Source organism: Bombina bombina, chromosome 4, assembly GCF_027579735.1.
Source record: "Bombina bombina isolate aBomBom1 chromosome 4, aBomBom1.pri, whole genome shotgun sequence".
NCBI lineage: Eukaryota > Metazoa > Chordata > Amphibia > Anura > Bombinatoridae > Bombina > Bombina bombina.
In genome coordinates, this window is record NC_069502.1 from 780,966,241 (window position 1) to 780,986,584 (window position 20,344).

The 20,344-nt window shown below is 43.1% G+C and overlaps 1 protein-coding gene across 1 annotated transcript in view; it reads left to right on the forward strand.

The window, feature by feature from the left end:
• NUP133 (nucleoporin 133) overlaps positions 1-20,344 on the forward strand; it is a 750,179-nt gene that overhangs the window by 327,819 nt on the left and 402,016 nt on the right. Inside the window, exon 15 of the mRNA XM_053712280.1 lies at positions 15,120-15,242. Within this exon, the coding sequence (XP_053568255.1) occupies positions 15,120-15,242 (123 nt within the window). The remainder of the gene's footprint in view (positions 1-15,119; positions 15,243-20,344) is intronic.

Genomic DNA, 20,344 nt, shown 5'->3' on the forward strand with positions numbered 1-20,344 from the left:
TGGTTCAAGGAAGTAAAGGGTACATGGGTCCAGGAGGTGGTATCTTGGCGATACAAGATAGGCTTCAAATCTTATCCCTCAAGGGGCAGATTCCTTCTCTCGAATCTGTCTACCAGACCAAAAAAGGGGCATGCATTTCTAGGGTGCGTTTGGGATCTATCCTCCTTAGGAGTTGTTGTCCCGTTGCCTATCGAAGCCCATTTCTGGACTTTTACCGCTTACCTTCATGTTCCAATCTACAGGGAACACTTTCAGTTCCTGAGGTTTGCATTCTTGGACCAGCATTTTCAGTTCATTGCCCTTCCGTTTGGCCTAGCTTCTGCTCCAAGAATCTTTACAAAGGTTCTGGGGGCTCTTCTAGCCATTGCCAGAACTCAGGGTATTGCAGTAGCCCCATACCTGGATGATATTCTGGTGCAAGCACACCATCCTTTCGTCTTGCGGAAGAATTCTCAGAGTCCCTTCTCAGTCTTCTTTGATCACATGGATGGAAGATAAACTTGTAAAAGAGTTCTCTTATCCCAAGTACCAGGGTGCAATTCCTGGATACTATAATAGACTCCATATCCATGAGGATACTTCTAATAGACCAGAGACGTTGTAAGCTAACTTCGGCATGTTTTGCCCTACGGACCTCCTTGAGTCCCTCTGTGGCTCAGTGTATGGAGGTGATTGGTCTTATGGTTTCCGGCATGGACATCATTCCTTTTGTCAGGTTCCATCTCAGACCTTTACAACTGTGCATGCTGAGGCAGTGGAACGGCAATCATTCACATCTGTCTCAACAGATTGTATTAGACAGCTGGTCAAAAGAATCGCTCTCTTGGTGGCTCTGTCCAGATCATCTGTTCTTAATCTTAAAACCATCCTTGGAGATTGACTATGGATGCAAGCCTATACGGTTGGAGAGCTGTTTGGGGTGCCAAGAAGGCACTGTGGTTGTGGACTCAGGAGGAGTCCTCCCTCCCGATCAATATTTTGGAACTACGGGCAATCTTCAAGGCCTTGAAGACTTGGCCACTTCTGGGTTTGTCCCAGTTTATCAGATTCCAATAAGACAATATAACCTTGGTGGCTTACATCAATCATCAGGGTGGAACGAGAAGTTCCTTGGCGATTAAGGGAAGTATCTCAGATTCTGGAGTGGGCTGAGGCCCACATCTATTCACTGTCAACGATCCACATTCAGGGTGTGGACAACTGGAAGGCGGATTTTCTCAGCAGGCAATCCTTTCATCCAGGGGAATGGTCTCTCCATCCCGAGGTGTTTGCAGAGATATGCAGCAAGTGGGGGACGCCGGAGATAGATCTCATAGCGTCCCATCTCAATACCAAGCTACCCAGGTACGGGTCGAGGGATCCCCAAGCGGATCTAATAGCTGCACTAGCAGTGCCCTGGTGGTTCAAACTCATATCTCTTTTTCCTCCAAAACCGTTTCTTCCTCGAGTAGTGGCCCGCATCAAGCAGGTACCAGTAATCCTGATTGCTCCATCGTGGCTGTGAAGGACGTGGTTCACTGATCTAGTAGGGATGTCCTCATCTCCTCCGTGGAAGTTAGCTTGTCGCAGAGACCTGCTGATACAAGGTCCATTTGTTCATTAATTTAGATTCTCTGAGGCTGACTGCATGGAGGTTGAACACTTAGTCTTAGCCAGGAGAGGTTTCTCTGAGATTGTCATTGATACTCTTATTCAAGCTCGTAAACCAGTTAATCTGCGTATTTACCACAAGGTTTGGAGGACCTACTTATTCTGGTGTGAAGAGCATAGAGACCTTTCTGCTAGTTCCCTAAGGGAACAGATTTCGGCCCTGTCGGTTTTATTGCTCAAGAGACTGGCTGAACTTCCAGACGTGCAGTCCTTTGTTAAGGCTCTGATTAGGATCAGACCTGTGTTTAGATCTGGGGCTCCTCCTTGGAGCCTAACTTTCGTTCTTCGGGTTTTGCAAAAGGTTCCGTTTGAGCCTCTGCATTCCGTTGACATTAAATTATTTTCTTGGAAGGTTCTCTTTTCATTGGTTTCTGCTTTGCAGAGATTTCTGCTTTGCAGTGTGAGCCCCGTTATCTGATTTTTCATGCAGATAAGGCAGTTCTACGTACTAAATTAGTTTTTCTTCCTAAGGTTGTGTCAGATCGCAACATCAATCAGGAGATTGTGGTTCCTTCCTTGTGTCCTAATCCTTCTTCATCGAAGGAACGCTAACTTCACAATTTGGATGTGGTTTGCGCCTTGAAGTTCTATCTTCAGGCTACTAAGAAATTTAGACAATCTTCCTCCTTGTTTTTTGTCTATTCGGGGAAACGTAAGGGGCAGAAGGCTACTTCGACTTCCATATCTTTTTGTTTAAGGAGTGTCATCAGCTTAGCTTACGAGACAGCGGGACATCGTCCTCCTGAGAGGATAACGTCTCATTCCACTAGAGCAGTATCTTCCTCTTGGGCCTTTAAGAACGAGGCCTCTATGGATCAGATTTGTAAGGTGACTACCTAGTCCTCCTTACATACTTTCTCTTACTTGGTGTATTCAGTCCACGGATTCATCCTTACTTGTGGGATATTCTCAATCCCTACAGGAAGTGGCAAAGAGAGCACACAGCAAAGCTGTCCATATAGCTCCCCTCAGGCTCCGCCCCCCCCACCCCCAGTCATTCTATCTGCCGCTCTAACAAGTAGCATCTCGACGGGAGGGTAAAGAGTTTGTGGTGTTAGATTTGTAGTTTTTATTTCTTCAATCAAGAGTTTGTTATTTTAAAATAGTGCCGGTTTGTACTATTTACTCTGAGGCAGAAAGTGATGAAGATTTCGGCTGAGAGGAAAAAGATTTTAGCATGTTGTAACTAAAATCCATTGCTGTTCCCACACAGGACTGTTAAGTACAGTAGAACTTCAGTTGGGGGGGAACAGTTTGCAGGCTTATACTGCTTAAGGTATGTTCAGTCATTTTTTCTAACAAGACCTGGTAGTGCTAGAAGACTGACAGAAATCCCATGAGGGAAGGTAAGCCATTTTCTGAGACACTGTATAGAATGATGGCTTCAGTTAAGGGCTTTAATACTGACAGACACTGTGATGGGCTAAATCGATTACTTTATTAGGGTAATTTCTGTTTATTAAGGGTTTTAGACGTTGGAAACACTTTTTGGGGATTTTTTTTTTATGCCTGGCAATTTGTAAGACAGCTAATCTGACTCAGAAAGGCCCCATAACTCTGGAGTGATGAAGGAGGGGGCCTCATTTTCGCGCCTCAATTGCGCAGTTAATTTGCAACACAGCTCCATTCAGCTTCATGTGCAGAGCCTTTAGAGTACAGGAGGACTTCAGGGAGGCTTAATTTACACCTACAATTAACCCTAAAGGAAGGTAAAGCCACAGCAAAGACTGTGGCATCGTACTGTAGTGGGTTAAACCGGGTGTTTACTTCATTTTGCTCCGGTTTGGGCATAAAGGGGTTAAACGATTTGAAAATTTGTGTGCAATCATTTCAAGGCATTAGGATCATTTGGTGAAAATTTCATTAAGATCGGATGTTTTTTGATGATTTGGTAAAAAAGTGTGCGCCTTTTTATTATTTAAAGAGACAGTAACGTTTTTTCAAAAAGTATTTTTTTCAACATTTTAGTGTTGTCTGAGTCTGTCAAACATGTCTGAGCCTTCAGATAGACCTTGTTCTTTATGTTCAAAAGCCATGGCAGTACCCCCATTGCATTTATGTTTAAAGTGTGCAAAAACATCTAAGCATTTTAAAGATCATCCAGTGACAATTAAAAATGCTGCCCAAGATGATTCCTTAACGGAGGGTAATGAGGATAGTCCTTCTTCCTCCCCCCACGTGTCTACACCAGTTACGCCCGCGCAAGCGATGCCTAGTACCTCTAGCGCATTGGCCCCTATCACTTTACAACAATTAGCAGCAGTAATGGATAATTCCCTTGCAGCATTTTTATCCAAATTGCCAGTTTTTCCAAGAAAGCGCGATAGCTCAGTTTTAAATACAGAGGATGAGCAATCTGAAGCTTTGGATAATTTATCTGTAGTACCCTCACAAAACTCAGAGGTAGCAGTGAGGGAAGGGCTGTCTGAGGGAGAAATTTCTGACACAGGAAAAGTTTCTCAGCAGGCAGAGTCAGATTCCTTAGCGTTTAAATTTAAGCTGGAACACCTCTGCGTCCTGCTTAAGGAGGTTTTAGCTACGCTGGGTGATTGTGACCCCATGGTGGTCCCTGAAAAATTGTGTAAAATGGACAGATTTTTAGAGGTCCCTGTATACACTGAGGCATTTCCGATCCCAAAGAGGGTGGCGGATATTGTGACTAAGGAGTGGGAGAGACCAGGTGTACCCTTTGTTCCCCCACCTATATTTAAGAAAATGTTCCCCATAAACGACCCTAGGTGGGTCGCGTGGCAGACGGTCCCTAAGGTAGAGGGGGCTGTTTCAACACTGGCTAAGCGTACAACTATACCAATAGAGGACAGTTGTGCTTTCAGAGATCCTATGGATAAAAAATTGGAAGGATTGCTGAAGAAAATTTTTGTTCAGCAAGGTTTTCTGCTTCAACCAATTGCCTGCATTATTCCGGTAACTACTGCAGCGGCTTTTTGGTTCGAGGCCCTGGAGGAGTCGCTCCAGAGGGAGACTTCATACGATGAGTTCATGGATAGAATTCATGCTTTAAAGCTGGCTATTTATTTTATCACTGATGCCGCTCTCCAATTAGCTAAACTAGCAGTGAAAAACTCAGGTTTTGCCATCATGGCGCGAAGAGCGCTTTGGCTCAAATCGTGGTCGGCGGATGTGTCGTCCAAAACAAAACTGTTAAATATTCCCTTCAAGGGGAAAACTATTCGGCCCAGAGCTGAAATAAATTATTTCAGATATCACTGGGGGCAAGGGCCATGCCCTTCCACAAGATAGGCCGTTTAAGGCCAAAAACAAGGCTAATTTTCGCTCCTTTCGCAACTTCAGGAGCGGACCTGCTGCAACCTCTGCTGCCGCAAAGCAAGATAACGCTTCCCAGCCCAAAGCAACCTGGAAACCCTTGCAGGGCTGGAATAAGGGTAAAGAAGCCGGCTCCTGCTACCAAGACAGCATGAAGGGGTAGCCCCCGATCCGGGATCGGATTTAGTAGGGGGCAGACTTTCTCTCTTTGCTCAGGCTTGGGCAAGAGACATTCCGGATCCCTGGGCATTAGAAATAGTTGCTCAGGGGTACCTTCTAGAATTCAAGGATTCTCCCCCAAGGGGAAGGTTCCACATTTCTCGTTTGTCTTCAGACCAAAGAAAGAAACAGGCGTTCTTACGCTGTGTAGAAGATCTACTAAAAATGGGAGTGATACACCCAGTTCCAATTGCAGAACAAGGACTGGGCTTTTACTCAAACCTGTTCTTAGTTCCCAAAAAGGAAGGAACTTTCAGGCCAATCCTGGATCTAAAAATTCTAAACAAATTCCTCAGAGTTCCGTCTTTCAAGATGGAAACCATTCGGACAATCTTGCCGATGATCCAGGAAGGTCAATATATGACTACCGTGGATCTAAAGGATGCGTACCTACATATTCCTATCCACAAAGATCACCATCAGTTCCTCAGGTTCGCCTTACTTATCAAACATTACCAGTTCGTGGCCCTTCCTTTCGGGTTGGCCACCGCTCCCAGAATTTTCACAAAGGTGCTAGGGTCCCTTCTAGCGGTACTAAGACCGTGGGGCATTGCAGTAGCACCTTACCTAGACGACATATTAATACAGGCGTCGTCCTTTCACAGAGCCAAGGCTCATACAGACATCGTTCTGGCCTTTCTAAGGTCTCACGGGTGGAAGGTGAACGTAGAAAAGAGTTCTCTGTCCCCGCTCACAAGGGTTCCCTTTCTGGGAACACTAATAGACTCGGTAGATATGAAAATCTTTCTGACAGAGGTCAGGAAGTCAAAACTGTTGAATACTTGCTGAGTTCTTCATTCCATTCCTCGGCCTTCCGTGGCTCAGTGCATGGAAGTAATTGGTTTAATGGTTGCGGCAATGGATGTAGTCCCTTTCGCCCGAATCCATCTCAGCCACTACAGCTGTGCATGCTCAAACAGTGGAATGGAGATTACATAGATTTGTCTCCTCAAATTCAAATGGATCAAAAAACCAGGGACTCTCTTCTCTGGTGGTTGTCTCAAGATCACCTGTCTCAGGGAATGAGTTTCTGCAGACCGGAGTGGATCATTGTCACGACCAATGCCAGTCTGGTAGGCTGGGGTGCGGTCTGGAACTCGCTGAAGGCTCAGGGACTATGGTCTCGGGAAGAATCTCTTCTCCCGATAAACATTTTTGGAGCTGAGAGCGATATTCAATACGCTCCAGGCGTGGCCTCAACTAGCAGAGGCCAAATTCATCAGATTTCAGTCGGACAACATCACGACTGTGGCGTACATCAATCATCAGGGAGGAACAAAGAGTTCCCTAGCGATGAAGGAAGTATTCAAGATTATCAAATGGGCGGAGGATCACTCCTGCCATCTATCTGCAATTCACATCCCAGGGGTAGACAACTGGAAGGCGGATTTTCTAAGTCGTCAGACTTTCCATCCGGGGGAGTGGGAACTCCACCCGGAGGTTTTTGCTCAGCTGACCCAGCTTTGGGGCATTCCAGAGTTGGATCTGATGGCGTCCCGTCAGAACACCAAACTTCCCCTTTACGGATCCAGATCCAGGGATCCCAAGGCGGCATTGATAGATGCGTTAATAGCGCCTTGGTCATTCAGTCTAGCTTATGACTTTCCACCGTTTCCTCTTCTCCCTCGGCTAATAGCCAGAATCAAACAGGAGAAGGCTTTGGTAATTCTGATAGCGCCAGCGTGGCCACGCAGGACTTGGTATGCAGACCTAGTGGACATGTCATCGGTCCCACCATGGAAACTGCCATCGAGGCAGGATCTTCTAATCCAAGGTCCTTTCAAGCATCCAAATCTAGTTTTCTCCAACATAGGTGTGTCCGGTCCACGGCGTCATCCTTACTTGTGGGATATTCTCCTCCCCAACAGGAAATGGCAAAGAGCCCAGCAAAGCTCCTAGGCTCCGCCTTCCCCAGTCATTCTCTTTGCCGTTGTACAGGCAACATCTCCACGGAGATGGCTTAGAGTTTTTTAGTGTTTAACTGTAGTTTTTATTATTCAATCAAGAGTTTGTTATTTTAAAATAGTGCTGGTATGTACTATTTACTCTGAAACAGAAAAGAGATGAAGATTTCTGTTTGTAAGAGGAAAATGATTTTAGCAACCGTTACTAAAATCGATGGCTGTTCCACACAGGACTGTTGAGAGGAATTAACTTCAGTTGGGGGAACAGTGAGCAGACTTTTGCTGCTTGAGGTATGACACATTCTAACAAGACAATGTAATGCTGGAAGCTGTCATTTTCCCTATGGGATCCGGTAAGCCATTTTTATTACAGAAAAAAAAAAAAAAAAAAAAAGGCTTCACAAGGGCTTTTTAAGACTGTAGACATTTTCTGGGCTAAATCGATTTATATATAAACATATTTTATACTCCATAGCCTTGAGGAATTATTTTATCTTGGGAATTTTGTAAAATAACCGGCACACCTTATTCTCTAGGGGCTTTCCCTAATCATAGGCAGAGTCTCATTTTCGCGCCTGTATTGCGCACTTGTTTTTGAGAAGCATGACATGCAGATGCATGTGTGAGGAGCTCTGATACATAGAAAAGACTTTCTGAAGGCGTCATTTGGTATCGTATTCCCCTTTGGGCTTGGTTGGGTCTCAGCAAAGCAGATACCAGGGACTGTAAAGGGGTTAAATATAAAAACGGCTCCGGTTCCGTTATTTTAAGGGTTAAAGCTTCCAAATTTGGTGTGCAATACTTTTAAGGCTTTAAGACACTGTGGTGAAAATTTGGTGAATTTTGAACAATTCCTTCATACTTTTTCGCAATTGCAGTAATAAAGTGTGTTCAGTTTAAAATTTAAAGTGACAGTAACGGTTTTATTTTAAAACGTTTTTTGTACTTTGTTATCAAGTTTATGCCTGTTTAACATGTCTGAACTACCAGATAGACTGTGTTCTGAATGTGGGGAAGCCAAGGTTCCTTCTCATTTAAATAGATGTGATTTATGTGACACAAAATTTAGAGAAAATGATGCCCAAGATGATTCCTCAAGTGAGGGGAGTAAGCATGGTACTGCATCATCCCCTCCTTCGTCTACACCAGTCTTGCCCACACAGGAGGCCCCTAGTACATCTAGCGCGCCAATACTCCTTACTATGCAACAATTAACGGCTGTAATGGATAATTCTATCAAAAACATTTTAGCCAAAATGCCCACTTATCAGCGAAAGCGCGACTGCTCTGTTTTAGAAAATACTGAAGAGCATGAGGACGCTGATGATATTGGTTCTGAAGGGCCCCTACACCAGTCTGAGGGGGCCAGGGAGGTTTTGTCTGAGGGAGAAATTTCAGATTCAGGGAAAATTTCTCAACAAGCTGAACCTGATGTGATTACATTTAAATTTAAGTTGGAACATCTCCGCGCTCTGCTTAAGGAGGTGTTATCCACTCTGGATGATTGTGAGAATTTGGTCATTCCAGAGAAACTTTGTAAAATGGACAAGTTCCTAGAGGTCCCGGGGCCCCCCGAAGCTTTTCCTATACCCAAGCGGGTGGCGGACATTGTAAATAAAGAATGGGAAAGGCCCGGTATACCTTTCGTCCCTCCCCCCATATTTAAAAAATTGTTTCCTATGGTCGACCCCAGAAAGGACTTATGGCAGACAGTCCCCAAGGTCGAGGGGGCGGTTTCTACTCTAAACAAACGCACCACTATACCCATAGAAGATAGTTGTGCTTTCAAAGATCCTATGGATAAAAAATTAGAAGGTTTGCTTAAAAAGATGTTTGTTCAGCAAGGTTACCTTCTACAACCAATTTCATGCATTGTCCCTGTCACTACAGCCGCGTGTTTCTGGTTCGATGAGCTAGAAAAGGCGATCAATAATAATTCTTCTTCTTATGAGGAGATTATGGACAGAATTCGTGCTCTTAAATTGGCTAATTCTTTCACCCTAGACGCCACTTTGCAATTGGCTAGGTTAGCGGCGAAAAATTCTGGGTTTGCTATTGTGGCGCGCAGAGCGCTTTGGTTAAAATCTTGGTCAGCGGATGCGTCTTCCAAGAACAAATTGCTTAACATTCCTTTCAAGGGGAAAACGCTGTTTGGCCCTGACTTGAAAGAGATTATCTCTGATATCACTGGGGGCAAGGGCCACGCCCTTCCTCAGGATAGGTCTTTCAAGGCCAAAAATAAACCTAATTTTCGTCCATTTCGCAGAAACGGACCAGCCCCAAGTGCTACATCCTCTAAGCAGGAGGGTAATACTTCTCAAGCCAAACCAGCCTGGAGACCAACGCAAGGCTGGAACAAAGGAAAGCAGGCCAAGAAACCTGCCACTGCTACCAAGACAGCATGAGATGTTGGCCCCCGATCCGGGACCGGATCTGGTGGGGGGCAGACTCTCTCTCTTTGCTCAGGCTTGGGCAAGAGATGTTCTGGATCCTTGGGCGCTAGAAATAGTCTCCCAAGGTTATCTTCTGGAATTCAAGGGGCTTCCCCCAAGGGGGAGGTTCCACAGGTCTCAATTGTCTTCAGACCACATAAAAAAACAGGCATTCTTGCATTGTGTGGAAGACCTGTTAAAAATGGGAGTGATTCATCCTGTTCCATTAGGAGAACAAGGGATGGGGTTCTACTCCAATCTGTTCATAGTTCCCAAAAAAGAGGGAACGTTCAGACCAATCTTAGATCTCAAGATCCTAAACAAGTTTCTCAAGGTTCCATCGTTCAAAATGGAAACCATTCGAACAATTCTTCCTTCCATCCAGGAAGGTCAATTCATGACCACGGTGGATTTAAAGGATGCGTATCTACATATTCCTATCCACAAGGAACATCATCGGTTCCTAAGGTTCGCATACCTGGACAAGCATTACCAGTTTGTGGCACTTCCGTTCGGATTAGCCACTGCTCCAAGGATTTTCACAAAGGTACTAGGGTCCCTTCTAGCGGTGCTAAGACCAAGGGGCATTGCAGTAGTACCTTACTTGGACGACATTCTGATTCAAGCGTCGTCCCTTCCTCAAGCAAAGGCTCACACGGACATTGTCCTGGCCTTTCTCAGATCTCACGGATGGAAAGTGAACGTAGAAAAGAGTTCTCTATCTCCGTCAACAAGGGTTCCCTTCTTGGGAACAATAATAGACTCCTTAGAAATGAGGATTTTTCTGACAGAGGCCAGAAAAACAAAACTTCTGAACTCTTGTCAAATACTTCATTCTGTTCCTCTTCCTTCCATAGCGCAGTGCATGGAAGTAATAGGTTTGATGGTAGCGGCAATGGACATAGTTCCTTTTGCGCGCATTCATCTAAGACCATTACAACTGTGCATGCTCAGTCAGTGGAATGGGGACTATACAGACTTGTCTCCGACGATACAAGTAAATCAGAGGACCAGAGATTCACTCCGTTGGTGGCTGTCCCTGGACAACCTGTCACAGGGGATGAGCTTCCGCAGACCAGAGTGGGTCATTGTCACGACCGACGCCAGTCTGGTGGGCTGGGGCGCGGTCTGGGGACCCCTGAAAGCTCAGGGTCTTTGGTCTCGGGAAGAATCTCTTCTACCGATAAATATTCTGGAACTAAGAGCGATATTCAATGCTCTCAAGGCTTGGCCTCAGCTAGCAAAGGCCAAGTTCATACGGTTTCAATCAGACAACATGACAACTGTTGCGTACATCAACCATCAGGGGGGAACAAGGAGTTCCCTGGCGATGGAAGAAGTGACCAAAATCATTCAATGGGCGGAGACTCACTCCTGCCACTTGTCTGCAATCCACATCCCAGGAGTGGAAAATTGGGAAGCGGATTTTCTGAGTCGTCAGACATTTCATCCGGGGGAGTGGGAACTCCATCCGGAAATCTTTGCCCAAATTACTCAACTGTGGGGCATTCCAGACATGGATCTGATGGCCTCTCGTCAGAACTTCAAGGTTCCTTGCTACGGGTCCAGATCCAGGGATCCCAAGGCGACTCTAGTAGATGCACTAGTAGCACCTTGGACCTTCAAACTAGCTTATGTATTCCCGCCGTTTCCTCTCATCCCCAGGCTGGTAGCCAGGATCAATCAGGAGAGGGCATCGGTGATCTTGATAGCTCCTGCGTGGCCACGCAGGACTTGGTATGCAGACCTGGTGAATATGTCATCGGCTCCACCATGGAAGCTACCTTTGAGACGAGACCTTCTTGTTCAAGGTCCGTTCGAACATCCGAATCTGGTCTCACTCCAACTGACTGCTTGGAGATTGAACGCTTGATCTTATCAAAGCGAGGATTCTCAGATTCTGTCATTGATACTCTTGTTCAGGCCAGAAAGCCTGTAACTAGAAAAATTTACCACAAAATATGGAAAAAATATATCTGTTGGTGTGAATCTAAAGGATTCCCTTGGGACAAGGTAAAAATTCCTAAAATTCTATCCTTTCTTCAAGAAGGTTTGGAGAAAGGATTATCTGCAAGTTCCTTGAAGGGACAGATTTCTGCCTTGTCTGTGTTACTTCACAAAAAGCTGGCAGCTGTGCCAGATGTTCAAGCCTTTGTTCAGGCTCTGGTTAGAATCAAGCCTGTTTACAAACCTTTGACTCCTCCTTGGAGTCTCAATTTAGTTCTTTCAGTTCTTCAGGGGGTTCCGTTTGAACCCTTACATTCCGTTGATATTAAGTTATTATCTTGGAAAGTTTTGTTTTTGGTTGCAATTTCTTCTGCTAGAAGAGTTTCAGAATTATCTGCTCTGCAGTGTTCTCCTCCTTATCTGGTGTTCCCCTCCTTATCTGGTGTTCCATGCAGATAAGGTAGTTTTACGTACTAAACCTGGTTTTCTTCCGAAAGTTGTTTCTAACAAAAACATTAACCAGGAGATAGTCGTGCCTTCTTTGTATCCGAATCCAGTTTCAAAGAAGGAACGTTTGTTGCACAATTTGGATGTTGTTCGTGCTCTAAAATTCTATTTAGATGCTACAAAGGATTTTAGACAAACATCTTCCTTGTTTGTTGTTTATTCTGGTAAAAGGAGAGGTCAAAAAGCAACTTCTACCTCTCTCTCTTTTTGGATTAAAAGCATCATTAGATTGGCTTATGAGACTGCCGGACGGCAGCCTCCTGAAAGAATCACAGCTCATTCCACTAGGGCTGTGGCTTCCACATGGGCCTTCAAGAACGAGGCTTCTGTTGATCAGATATGTAAGGCAGCGACTTGGTCTTCACTGCACACTTTTACTAAATTTTACAAGTTTGATACTTTTGCTTCTTCTGAGGCTATTTTTGGGAGAAAGGTTTTGCAAGCCGTGGTGCCTTCCATCTAGGTGACCTGATTTGCTCCCTCCCTTCATCCGTGTCCTAAAGCTTTGGTATTGGTTCCCACAAGTAAGGATGACGCCGTGGACCGGACACACCTATGTTGGAGAAAACAGAATTTATGTTTACCTGATAAATTACTTTCTCCAACGGTGTGTCCGGTCCACGGCCCGCCCTGGTTTTTTAATCAGGTCTGATAATTTATTTTCTTTAACTACAGTCACCACGGTATCATATGGTTTCTCCTATGCAAATATTCCTCCTTTACGTCGGTCGAATGACTGGGGAAGGCGGAGCCTAGGAGGGATCATGTGACCAGCTTTGCTGGGCTCTTTGCCATTTCCTGTTGGGGAGGAGAATATCCCACAAGTAAGGATGACGCCGTGGACCGGACACACCTTTGGAGAAAGTAATTTATCAGGTAAACATAAATTCTGTTTCTCTGCAACTGACTGCTTGGAGATTGAACACTTAATCCTAGCTAAGCGGGGTTTCTCTCATTCAGTTATAGATACTCTGATACAGGCCAGAAAGCCTGTCACCAGGAAAATTTACCATAAGATATGGCGGAAATATCTTTGTTGGTGTGAATCCAAGGGTTACTCGTGGAGTAAGGTTAGGATTCCAAGGATATTGTCTTTTCTCCAAGAAGGTTTGGAGAAAGGTCTGTCAGCTAGTTCCTTAAAGGGACAGATATCTGCTCTGTCTATTCTGTTACATAAGCGTCTGGCAGCTGTACCAGACGTTCAGGCGTTTGCACAGGCCCTAGTTAGAATCAAGCCTGTCTACAGACCTGTGGCTCCTCCATGGAGTCTAAATTTAGTTCTTTCAGTTCTTCAAGGGGTTCCGTTTGAACCTTTACATTCCATAGATATCAAGTTATTATCTTGGAAAGATTTGTTTTTAGTAGCTATTTCTTCTGCTCGAAGAGTTTCAGAATTGTCTGCTTTGCAGTGTGATTCACCCTTTCTGGTGTAACATGCAGATAAGGTTGTTTTGCGTACTAAACCTGGTTTCCTTCCAAAGGTGGTTTCTAATAAGAATATTAACCAGGAAATCATTGTTCCTTCTCTGTGCCCTAATCCAGTTTCTAAGACGGAACGACTGTTGCACAATCTTGATGTGGTTCGTGCTTTAAAGTTCTATTTAAAAGCAACTAAAGATTTCAGACAAACATCATCCTTGTTTGTTGTGTATTCTGGTAAGAGGAGAGGTCGGAAAGCGACTGCTACCTCTCTTTCCTTCTGGTTGAAAAGCATCATCCGATTGGCTTATGAGACCGCTGGTAAGCAGCCTCCTGAACGAATTACAGCTCATTCCACCAGAGCTGTGGCTTCCACATGGGCTTTCAAGAATGAGGCTTCTGTTGAACAGATTTGTAAGGCAGCGACTTGGTCTTCACTGCATACATTCGCCAAATTTTATAAATTCGATACTTTTGCTTCTTCGGAGGCTATTTTTGGGAGAGAGGTTTTGCAAGCAGTGGTGCCTTCCGTTTAGGTTACCTGACTTGTTCCCTCCCTTCATCCGTGTCCTATTGCTTTGGTATTGGTATCCCACAAGTAAGGATGAATCCGTGGACTGAATACACCAAGTAAGAGAAAACAGAATTTATGCTTACCTGATAAATTACTTTCTCTTACAGGTGTATTCAGTCCACGGCCCGCCCTGATATTTAAGTCAGGTTCAAATTTAATTTACAATAACTACAGTCACCACTGCACCCTATGGTTCTCCTTTTTCTCCTAACCGTCGGTCGAATGACTGGGGGGGCGGAGCCTGAGGGGAGCTATATGGACACTCTCTTTGCCACTTCCTGTAGGGATTGAGAATATCCCACAAGTAAGGATGAATCCGTGGACTGAATACACCTGTAAGAGAAAGTAATTTATCAGGTAAGCATAAATTTCTGTTTTTTCAAAATTTTACAAGTTTGATGTTTTTGCTTCGGCTGAAGCAGCTTTCGGGAGAATAGTTTTGCAGGCTGTGGTACTCTCAGAATAGGGTCCACCTCTTCCTTTTTTGTTCCCTCCCGTTGTTCATTCAGTGTCTTCTGGAGCTTGGGTATAGTTTTCCCAACAGTAAGGAATGAAGCCGTGGACTCTCCCTATCTTAGGAATGAAAACATAATTTATGCTTACCAGATAAATTCCTTTCCTTCCGGATAGGGAGAGTCCACTGACTCCCGCCCGTTTTTTCTTGTCTATAGGTTGTCCCCTATTTATTTTATTCTTCTGTCACCATTTATACCCTAATTTTTCTCCTACTTTTCCTTGTTCCCTCGGCAGAATGACTGGGGTAATGAGGAAGTGGGAGGGATATTTAAGCATTTGGCTGGGGTGTCTTTGCCTCCTCCTGGTGGCCAGGTGTTGTATTTCTCAACCGTAAGGAATGAAGCTGTGGTCTCCACCTATCCGGAAGAAAAGGAAGTTATCTGGTTAGCATAAATTATGTTTTTCTTATTTACTTAAATTGTGCAGCATGTGCAGAGTTAGTTACTGCAATGATATTGTCACCTTGTAAGGAAAATAGATATGTTTACTTTGATATTCAGTAAAGTCCTTTGCTTATATCCTCAAGTTCTGCTTCCTGGTCTAGTGTTTTCTTCAAAAAAGTGACTATTGTTTACTGTTTAACTCTTTTTTTTCTTGTTCTTTTTTATATATCTATGTATCAGTGTTAATTTGGTTTGAACTTGTATATCTTAATTTCTTTTGTAGGTATCACAGATGGATGTTATCTTTGAATGCTTGATAGACAAAGAGGAATCTGATTTGGAAAACATATCTATGCATTCTGTTGAATGGGCAAATTTAGTCGTAAATGTGAACACAATTCTGAAGGTACAAATTGCTTTTTTCTATTTTCTTATTTTGATTTTATTTGAGAATGGTTTGATGTTGTTCTTTGTTTCCTTTTTTTTTTTGCATGTAAGCATATATTTAGATCACATTCACGTCCTTAAATGGACAGTATACATCAATTCTCATAACTGCATGTAAAATAAACTTCTATAAAGAAGAATATGCACATATAATCCAGTATAACATCTTTTAAAAACTTCCTTTGAAGCTCCTAGTTTAGTACTGTTGATGAGTTTAGGCTAGGACACCCAGTGATAGGGGCTGGGAAATCGGGAAGAGCAGACCCTCCCCCCCCACCCCGCCCCCACTTCCCTGAATATTAAAATACCCATTAGACAAACCGGAGCAAGTATTGAATCTGTAGACATCAGTCTACAAACTTTGGGGCTTGGTTAGGAGTCTGAAAATCAGCACAATGTTCTTTAAGAATAAGCAAAACTATACATTGTTACAAAACACTCACAGATAGGCTATATAAATGGATCATCTATAAAACATTTATGCAAAGAAAAATCTAGTGTACAATATCCCTTTAAATATACATGTAATTATGCAATTATAAATCGGTTCCTATAGCGCAGGGTTCTTCAAACTACGGGTCACAACACCATGTTTACTGGGTAGCGAGCAGGATTATTTCTTTCATGTAATTGGCAAGAGTCCATGAGCAAGTGACGTATGGGATATACAATCCTACCAGGAGGGGCAAAGTTTCCCAAACCTCAAAATGCCTATAACTACACCCTTCACCACACCCACAATTCAGTTTTACAAACTTTGCCTCCTATGGAGGTGGTGAAGTAAGTTTGTGCTAAGATTTCTATGTTGATATGCGCTTCTCTGCATTTTTGAAGCCTGTTTTCCTCTGAGTACAGTGAATGTCAGAGGGATATGAAGGGAGTATCACCTATTGAATACAATGGTCTTCCTAACTGGGATCTATTTCATAGGTTCTCTGTTATCTGTCGTAGAGATTCATCTCCTACCTCCCTTTTCAGATTGACAATATACTCTCATATTCCATTACCTCTACTGATAACGGTTTCAGTACTGGTTTGGCTCTCTGCTATATGTGGATGGGTGTCTTTTGGTATGTATGTTTTCGTTACTTAAGACACTCTCAGCTATGGTTTGGCACTTTATGTATTTATATAAAGTTCTAAATACTGTATATGTATTGTACTTATATTTGCCATGATTCAGGTTTTCAGTATATTTCCTTTTGCAGACTGTCCGTTTCATATCTGGGAAATGCATTTTTATGAAAAAATTATTTCTTACCTGGGGTATAGTCTCTTTTTCTAATTGACTCTCTTTTAAATTTGCGGGCAGAATTAGGCTTGCGAGGGCACAAAATGCCAGAGTTTGAGTCATTGTTGGCGCAAGATTTTTTTGCACGGTTACGTTCGTTGATGCAAATTCGTCATTTCCGGCGTCTTAGTTGACGGCGAGTCCTTTCACAAGGTTGCGTCATCTATGACGCAAGTGTGTCGTTCCCGGACATTTTTGGCGCAAAAAAATAAATAAAAAAAATATATATATTTTATATTTTTATTGAGGTTCTTTTTCAAGCATACAAATAGTAAATGTTAATACATATTATAAAGGAAAATAAAGTGTTACAGTGTAAATTGCCAAAAGAAATCACACAGGTACACCATACAGTAAAATGACAAAGTACACATTAAATGTAGTCATTAAGCACTGTTCAAACAGTACACCCACCATGAGATTTATGCGGCCACTCTTGGGCCACAAACATGTTATCGACATAATGTAAGGTGGGTAAACAGTGATGTGACAGGGCCACTCATGGACCCCAAATGAAGAACCTCTTTTTAACTTTTTAGAACTATAGTTGGTAAAATGCGTAATAAAGCTATAATAATTAGGGAAGACATACAGTAGTTTAACCGTTTGACCCTCACTCCTGCTTAGCAGTTAAAGAAATAGGAAATAACATAAGACTCCCTAGCATAAAATAAAAAGTTAGTTCAGGAGCTGTCCTAATAAAACATAAAGTATAAATAAAGAGCAAACATAGACATTTATGGAATGAGGAGAGTAAGCTTCATACAATAAGTCCTCCAAAGGTATATAGAGGACCCTTATTATGGCCATATTGTGGGAGATAAGGTGCACTTAAACCTTCTGGGGCGAAAACAGTTCAAATCATGCACAGAGACTTCAAAATGTAAGCTTTAGCTTAAAACAGGGAACTAAGTAAGTTAGCAGGCAGCAACACGGGGGTAGTTCCAGCTAAAATAAGAGGTGCATTGTAGTAGAAAGTAGGCTACAGCATCAAGGTATGTAGGAATAGGTTCCCTGGTATGATTTCCCTAAGCTGACTAGTAAAAATTCTGTACAGGTTAACTAGGTACACCAATTTATAAATCAAAGACCTCTGCCTTGATGGCAAAACACATACATATTCCAAGTTCAAATATTTTTTACAGTCTATACTACAGCTAGGACAAAAACATATATATACCAAAGGGTACAGAGCTAGAAAAGGTTGTAAAGCTTAAACAAAACAAAAATGTTCCCTTTCTTTGGAAAATAGCATGTTTGGCATTGATGGAAGAGTATATTGGGGATAATGGTGTTTAAGCAGGACCAGCCTGCGTAAGATTCCATGTCAGTATACTTGTGGGCATCATATAGCACTGCCAAGCAATAATAATACATGTTAACATATGCATGTACCATGTTACATTAATACATTATTTCCCTTGTCCAGGGAGCATCTAGACAGGCTTTATAGGAAAAACCTAAAGGCAACGTACAATAACACACCTAATGTACTACAACATTACAATTCTAGCTATAATGTTAGGTGTCCAAATAATTTGTGGCTCATATGAAGGTAGGGAGCTGATTTTATGCAAGTATGTAGGCATTAGGCAATGTGCCTACTATGGGTTGAGAATCAATAAGTGTTATCTCAGCAGTGTGTGCGCCATAAACTAAGGGCCAAGATGGTGCTTTTCAGTAACCTTATAAGTGCCCCTTATCTGTATATGACTAAGCCCAGCAAAGCTCACCCTCTGCTACCATGATTAAAATGCCTGAGTCCCACTATAGAGGCAAGAAAGTCCTTTAAGGTGATACGTGTAGGCTTGATTGCTCTGCCTGGCTCGCTGCTGATGATGTTAAACCCTGGAATCCATAGTCCCCAAGAATAGGCCTTAGGGCCCAGATGCACGTGACAGATACGCCACCTGGGTCCCACATATGATGCAGCAGGGAAATGCAAAGAGGCAGGTGAGTCTCCATCCAGGCTTGTTGTGGCCGATTGATACCAAGAAAGAGCAAACAGAGTGTTGTTAGTACTTGGAGAGACAGTTCAACGTGGGCCCCTTGGTCTCCGCAGTTACGGACTTTATTCTGGCTGACAAACTTTGCAGAGCTGCGCCCCTCATCTCCGCTGTTCAGCGATATTTTAAAACTGAACTCCTCCCGGTTAGTAGTGTAGCTTTGGGGTGATCTTTTAGTGCACTGTAAGGCAATCCCCTCCTCTTTCTCCCTCATCGGTCCAGGCTGCGCCACCATTTTTGTAAGTCCGGGTCTTCGATCTCCCTCTGATGTATAGGAGGTAGGACGTGGACGCTGGGGCCCCAAAGCGATGCCACTCCTGTCCTCTCCCTCGCAGCTTGTAGGCTGTATGGGTGATCGGCTCAAGCAGGTTCCGTTACTGCTGGTCGCTGTATACAGGTTAACCGCCAAGGCAGCATGGTGGGAGGCAAGTAAGCTACGCAGCTCATCCAAGAAGTTGAAGGGAATCTCCATGTTAAATATAACGTAGTAAAGATTAGTCAGGAATGAGGGGGATGACACTTTTAAATTTTGTCCTGGTAAGGAAGGTATATGCAGTATCTTGCGGGATGTCACTGCATCTTAACGACAGGGCTAGCTAGTAACCTGCTGGGAGGTAAAGATGGTAGGCCGCAACCTTTGCTATACTCCGGTGTGCTAAATATTGCCACAAATCCAGAAAGAGTTTTATGCTGGTGAAGAACATGCTATGCTATGAAGCTTCGTTCACAATGTGAAGTCAATGGGATAGTTTTGAGTAAGTTTTGTATAAATTTGTGACAGGAGGTAGAGGAGCTGTAAATCTTGCGACCTGTCATGGCCGCCACCCGGAAGTTCCCCCCAAAAATATTTTTCCGTTTGTTGTGAGTCATACTTTTTGCCAAATATTTTCATTATTTAAGACCCCTTTTCTATTTGCCTCCTGCCTTTTTTCTATGTCAGAGGGCTATGCTGTTTACATTTTTTCCCATTCCTGAAACTGCCATATAAGGAAATTGATAATTTTGATTTATATGTTGTTTTTTTCTCTTAGATTTGCAAGATGTCTCAATCTGATTCTGTCTCAGAAATCACTGATGGAACCCTGCGGCCTGATTTCAGTTCTACCAAAGCTAAGTGCATTTGTTGTAAACTTGTGGGGGTCATACCTCCAGCTGTGGTTTGTAATGGTTGTCATGATAAACTTTTACATGCAGAGAATGTATCCATCAGTAGTAGTTCATTACCTGTTGCCTTTCCCTCAACATCTAATGCACAAGATATACCTGTAATTTTAAAAGAACTTATTTCTGATTTTATTCAGAAGGCTTTGTCTGCCATTTCGCCTTCTAATAAACATAAAAGGTCTTTTAAAACTTCTCATAAGGTTGATGAAATTTCAAATGACCAGCAACATACTGAATTATCCTTCTCTGGCGAGGATCTATCTGATTCAGAAGATCCTGCCTCAGATAATTGACACTGACAAATCCTCTTATTTATTTAAAATGGAGTATATTTGTTCTTTGTTAAAAGAAGTGTTGATTACATTAGATATGGAGGAAACTAGTCCTCTTGATATTAAAACGTAAACATTTAAATTCTGTTTATAAACCTCCTGTGGTTATTCCAGAGGTTTTTCCAGTTCCTGATGCTATTTAAGATATGATTTCTAAGGAATGTTATAGGCCTGGTACTTCTTGTATCCTTTGCCAGCAGTTAGATTGGAGTTTTGGGAAAAGATCCCCAAAGTTGATGGGGCTATCTCTACTCTTGCTAAACGTACT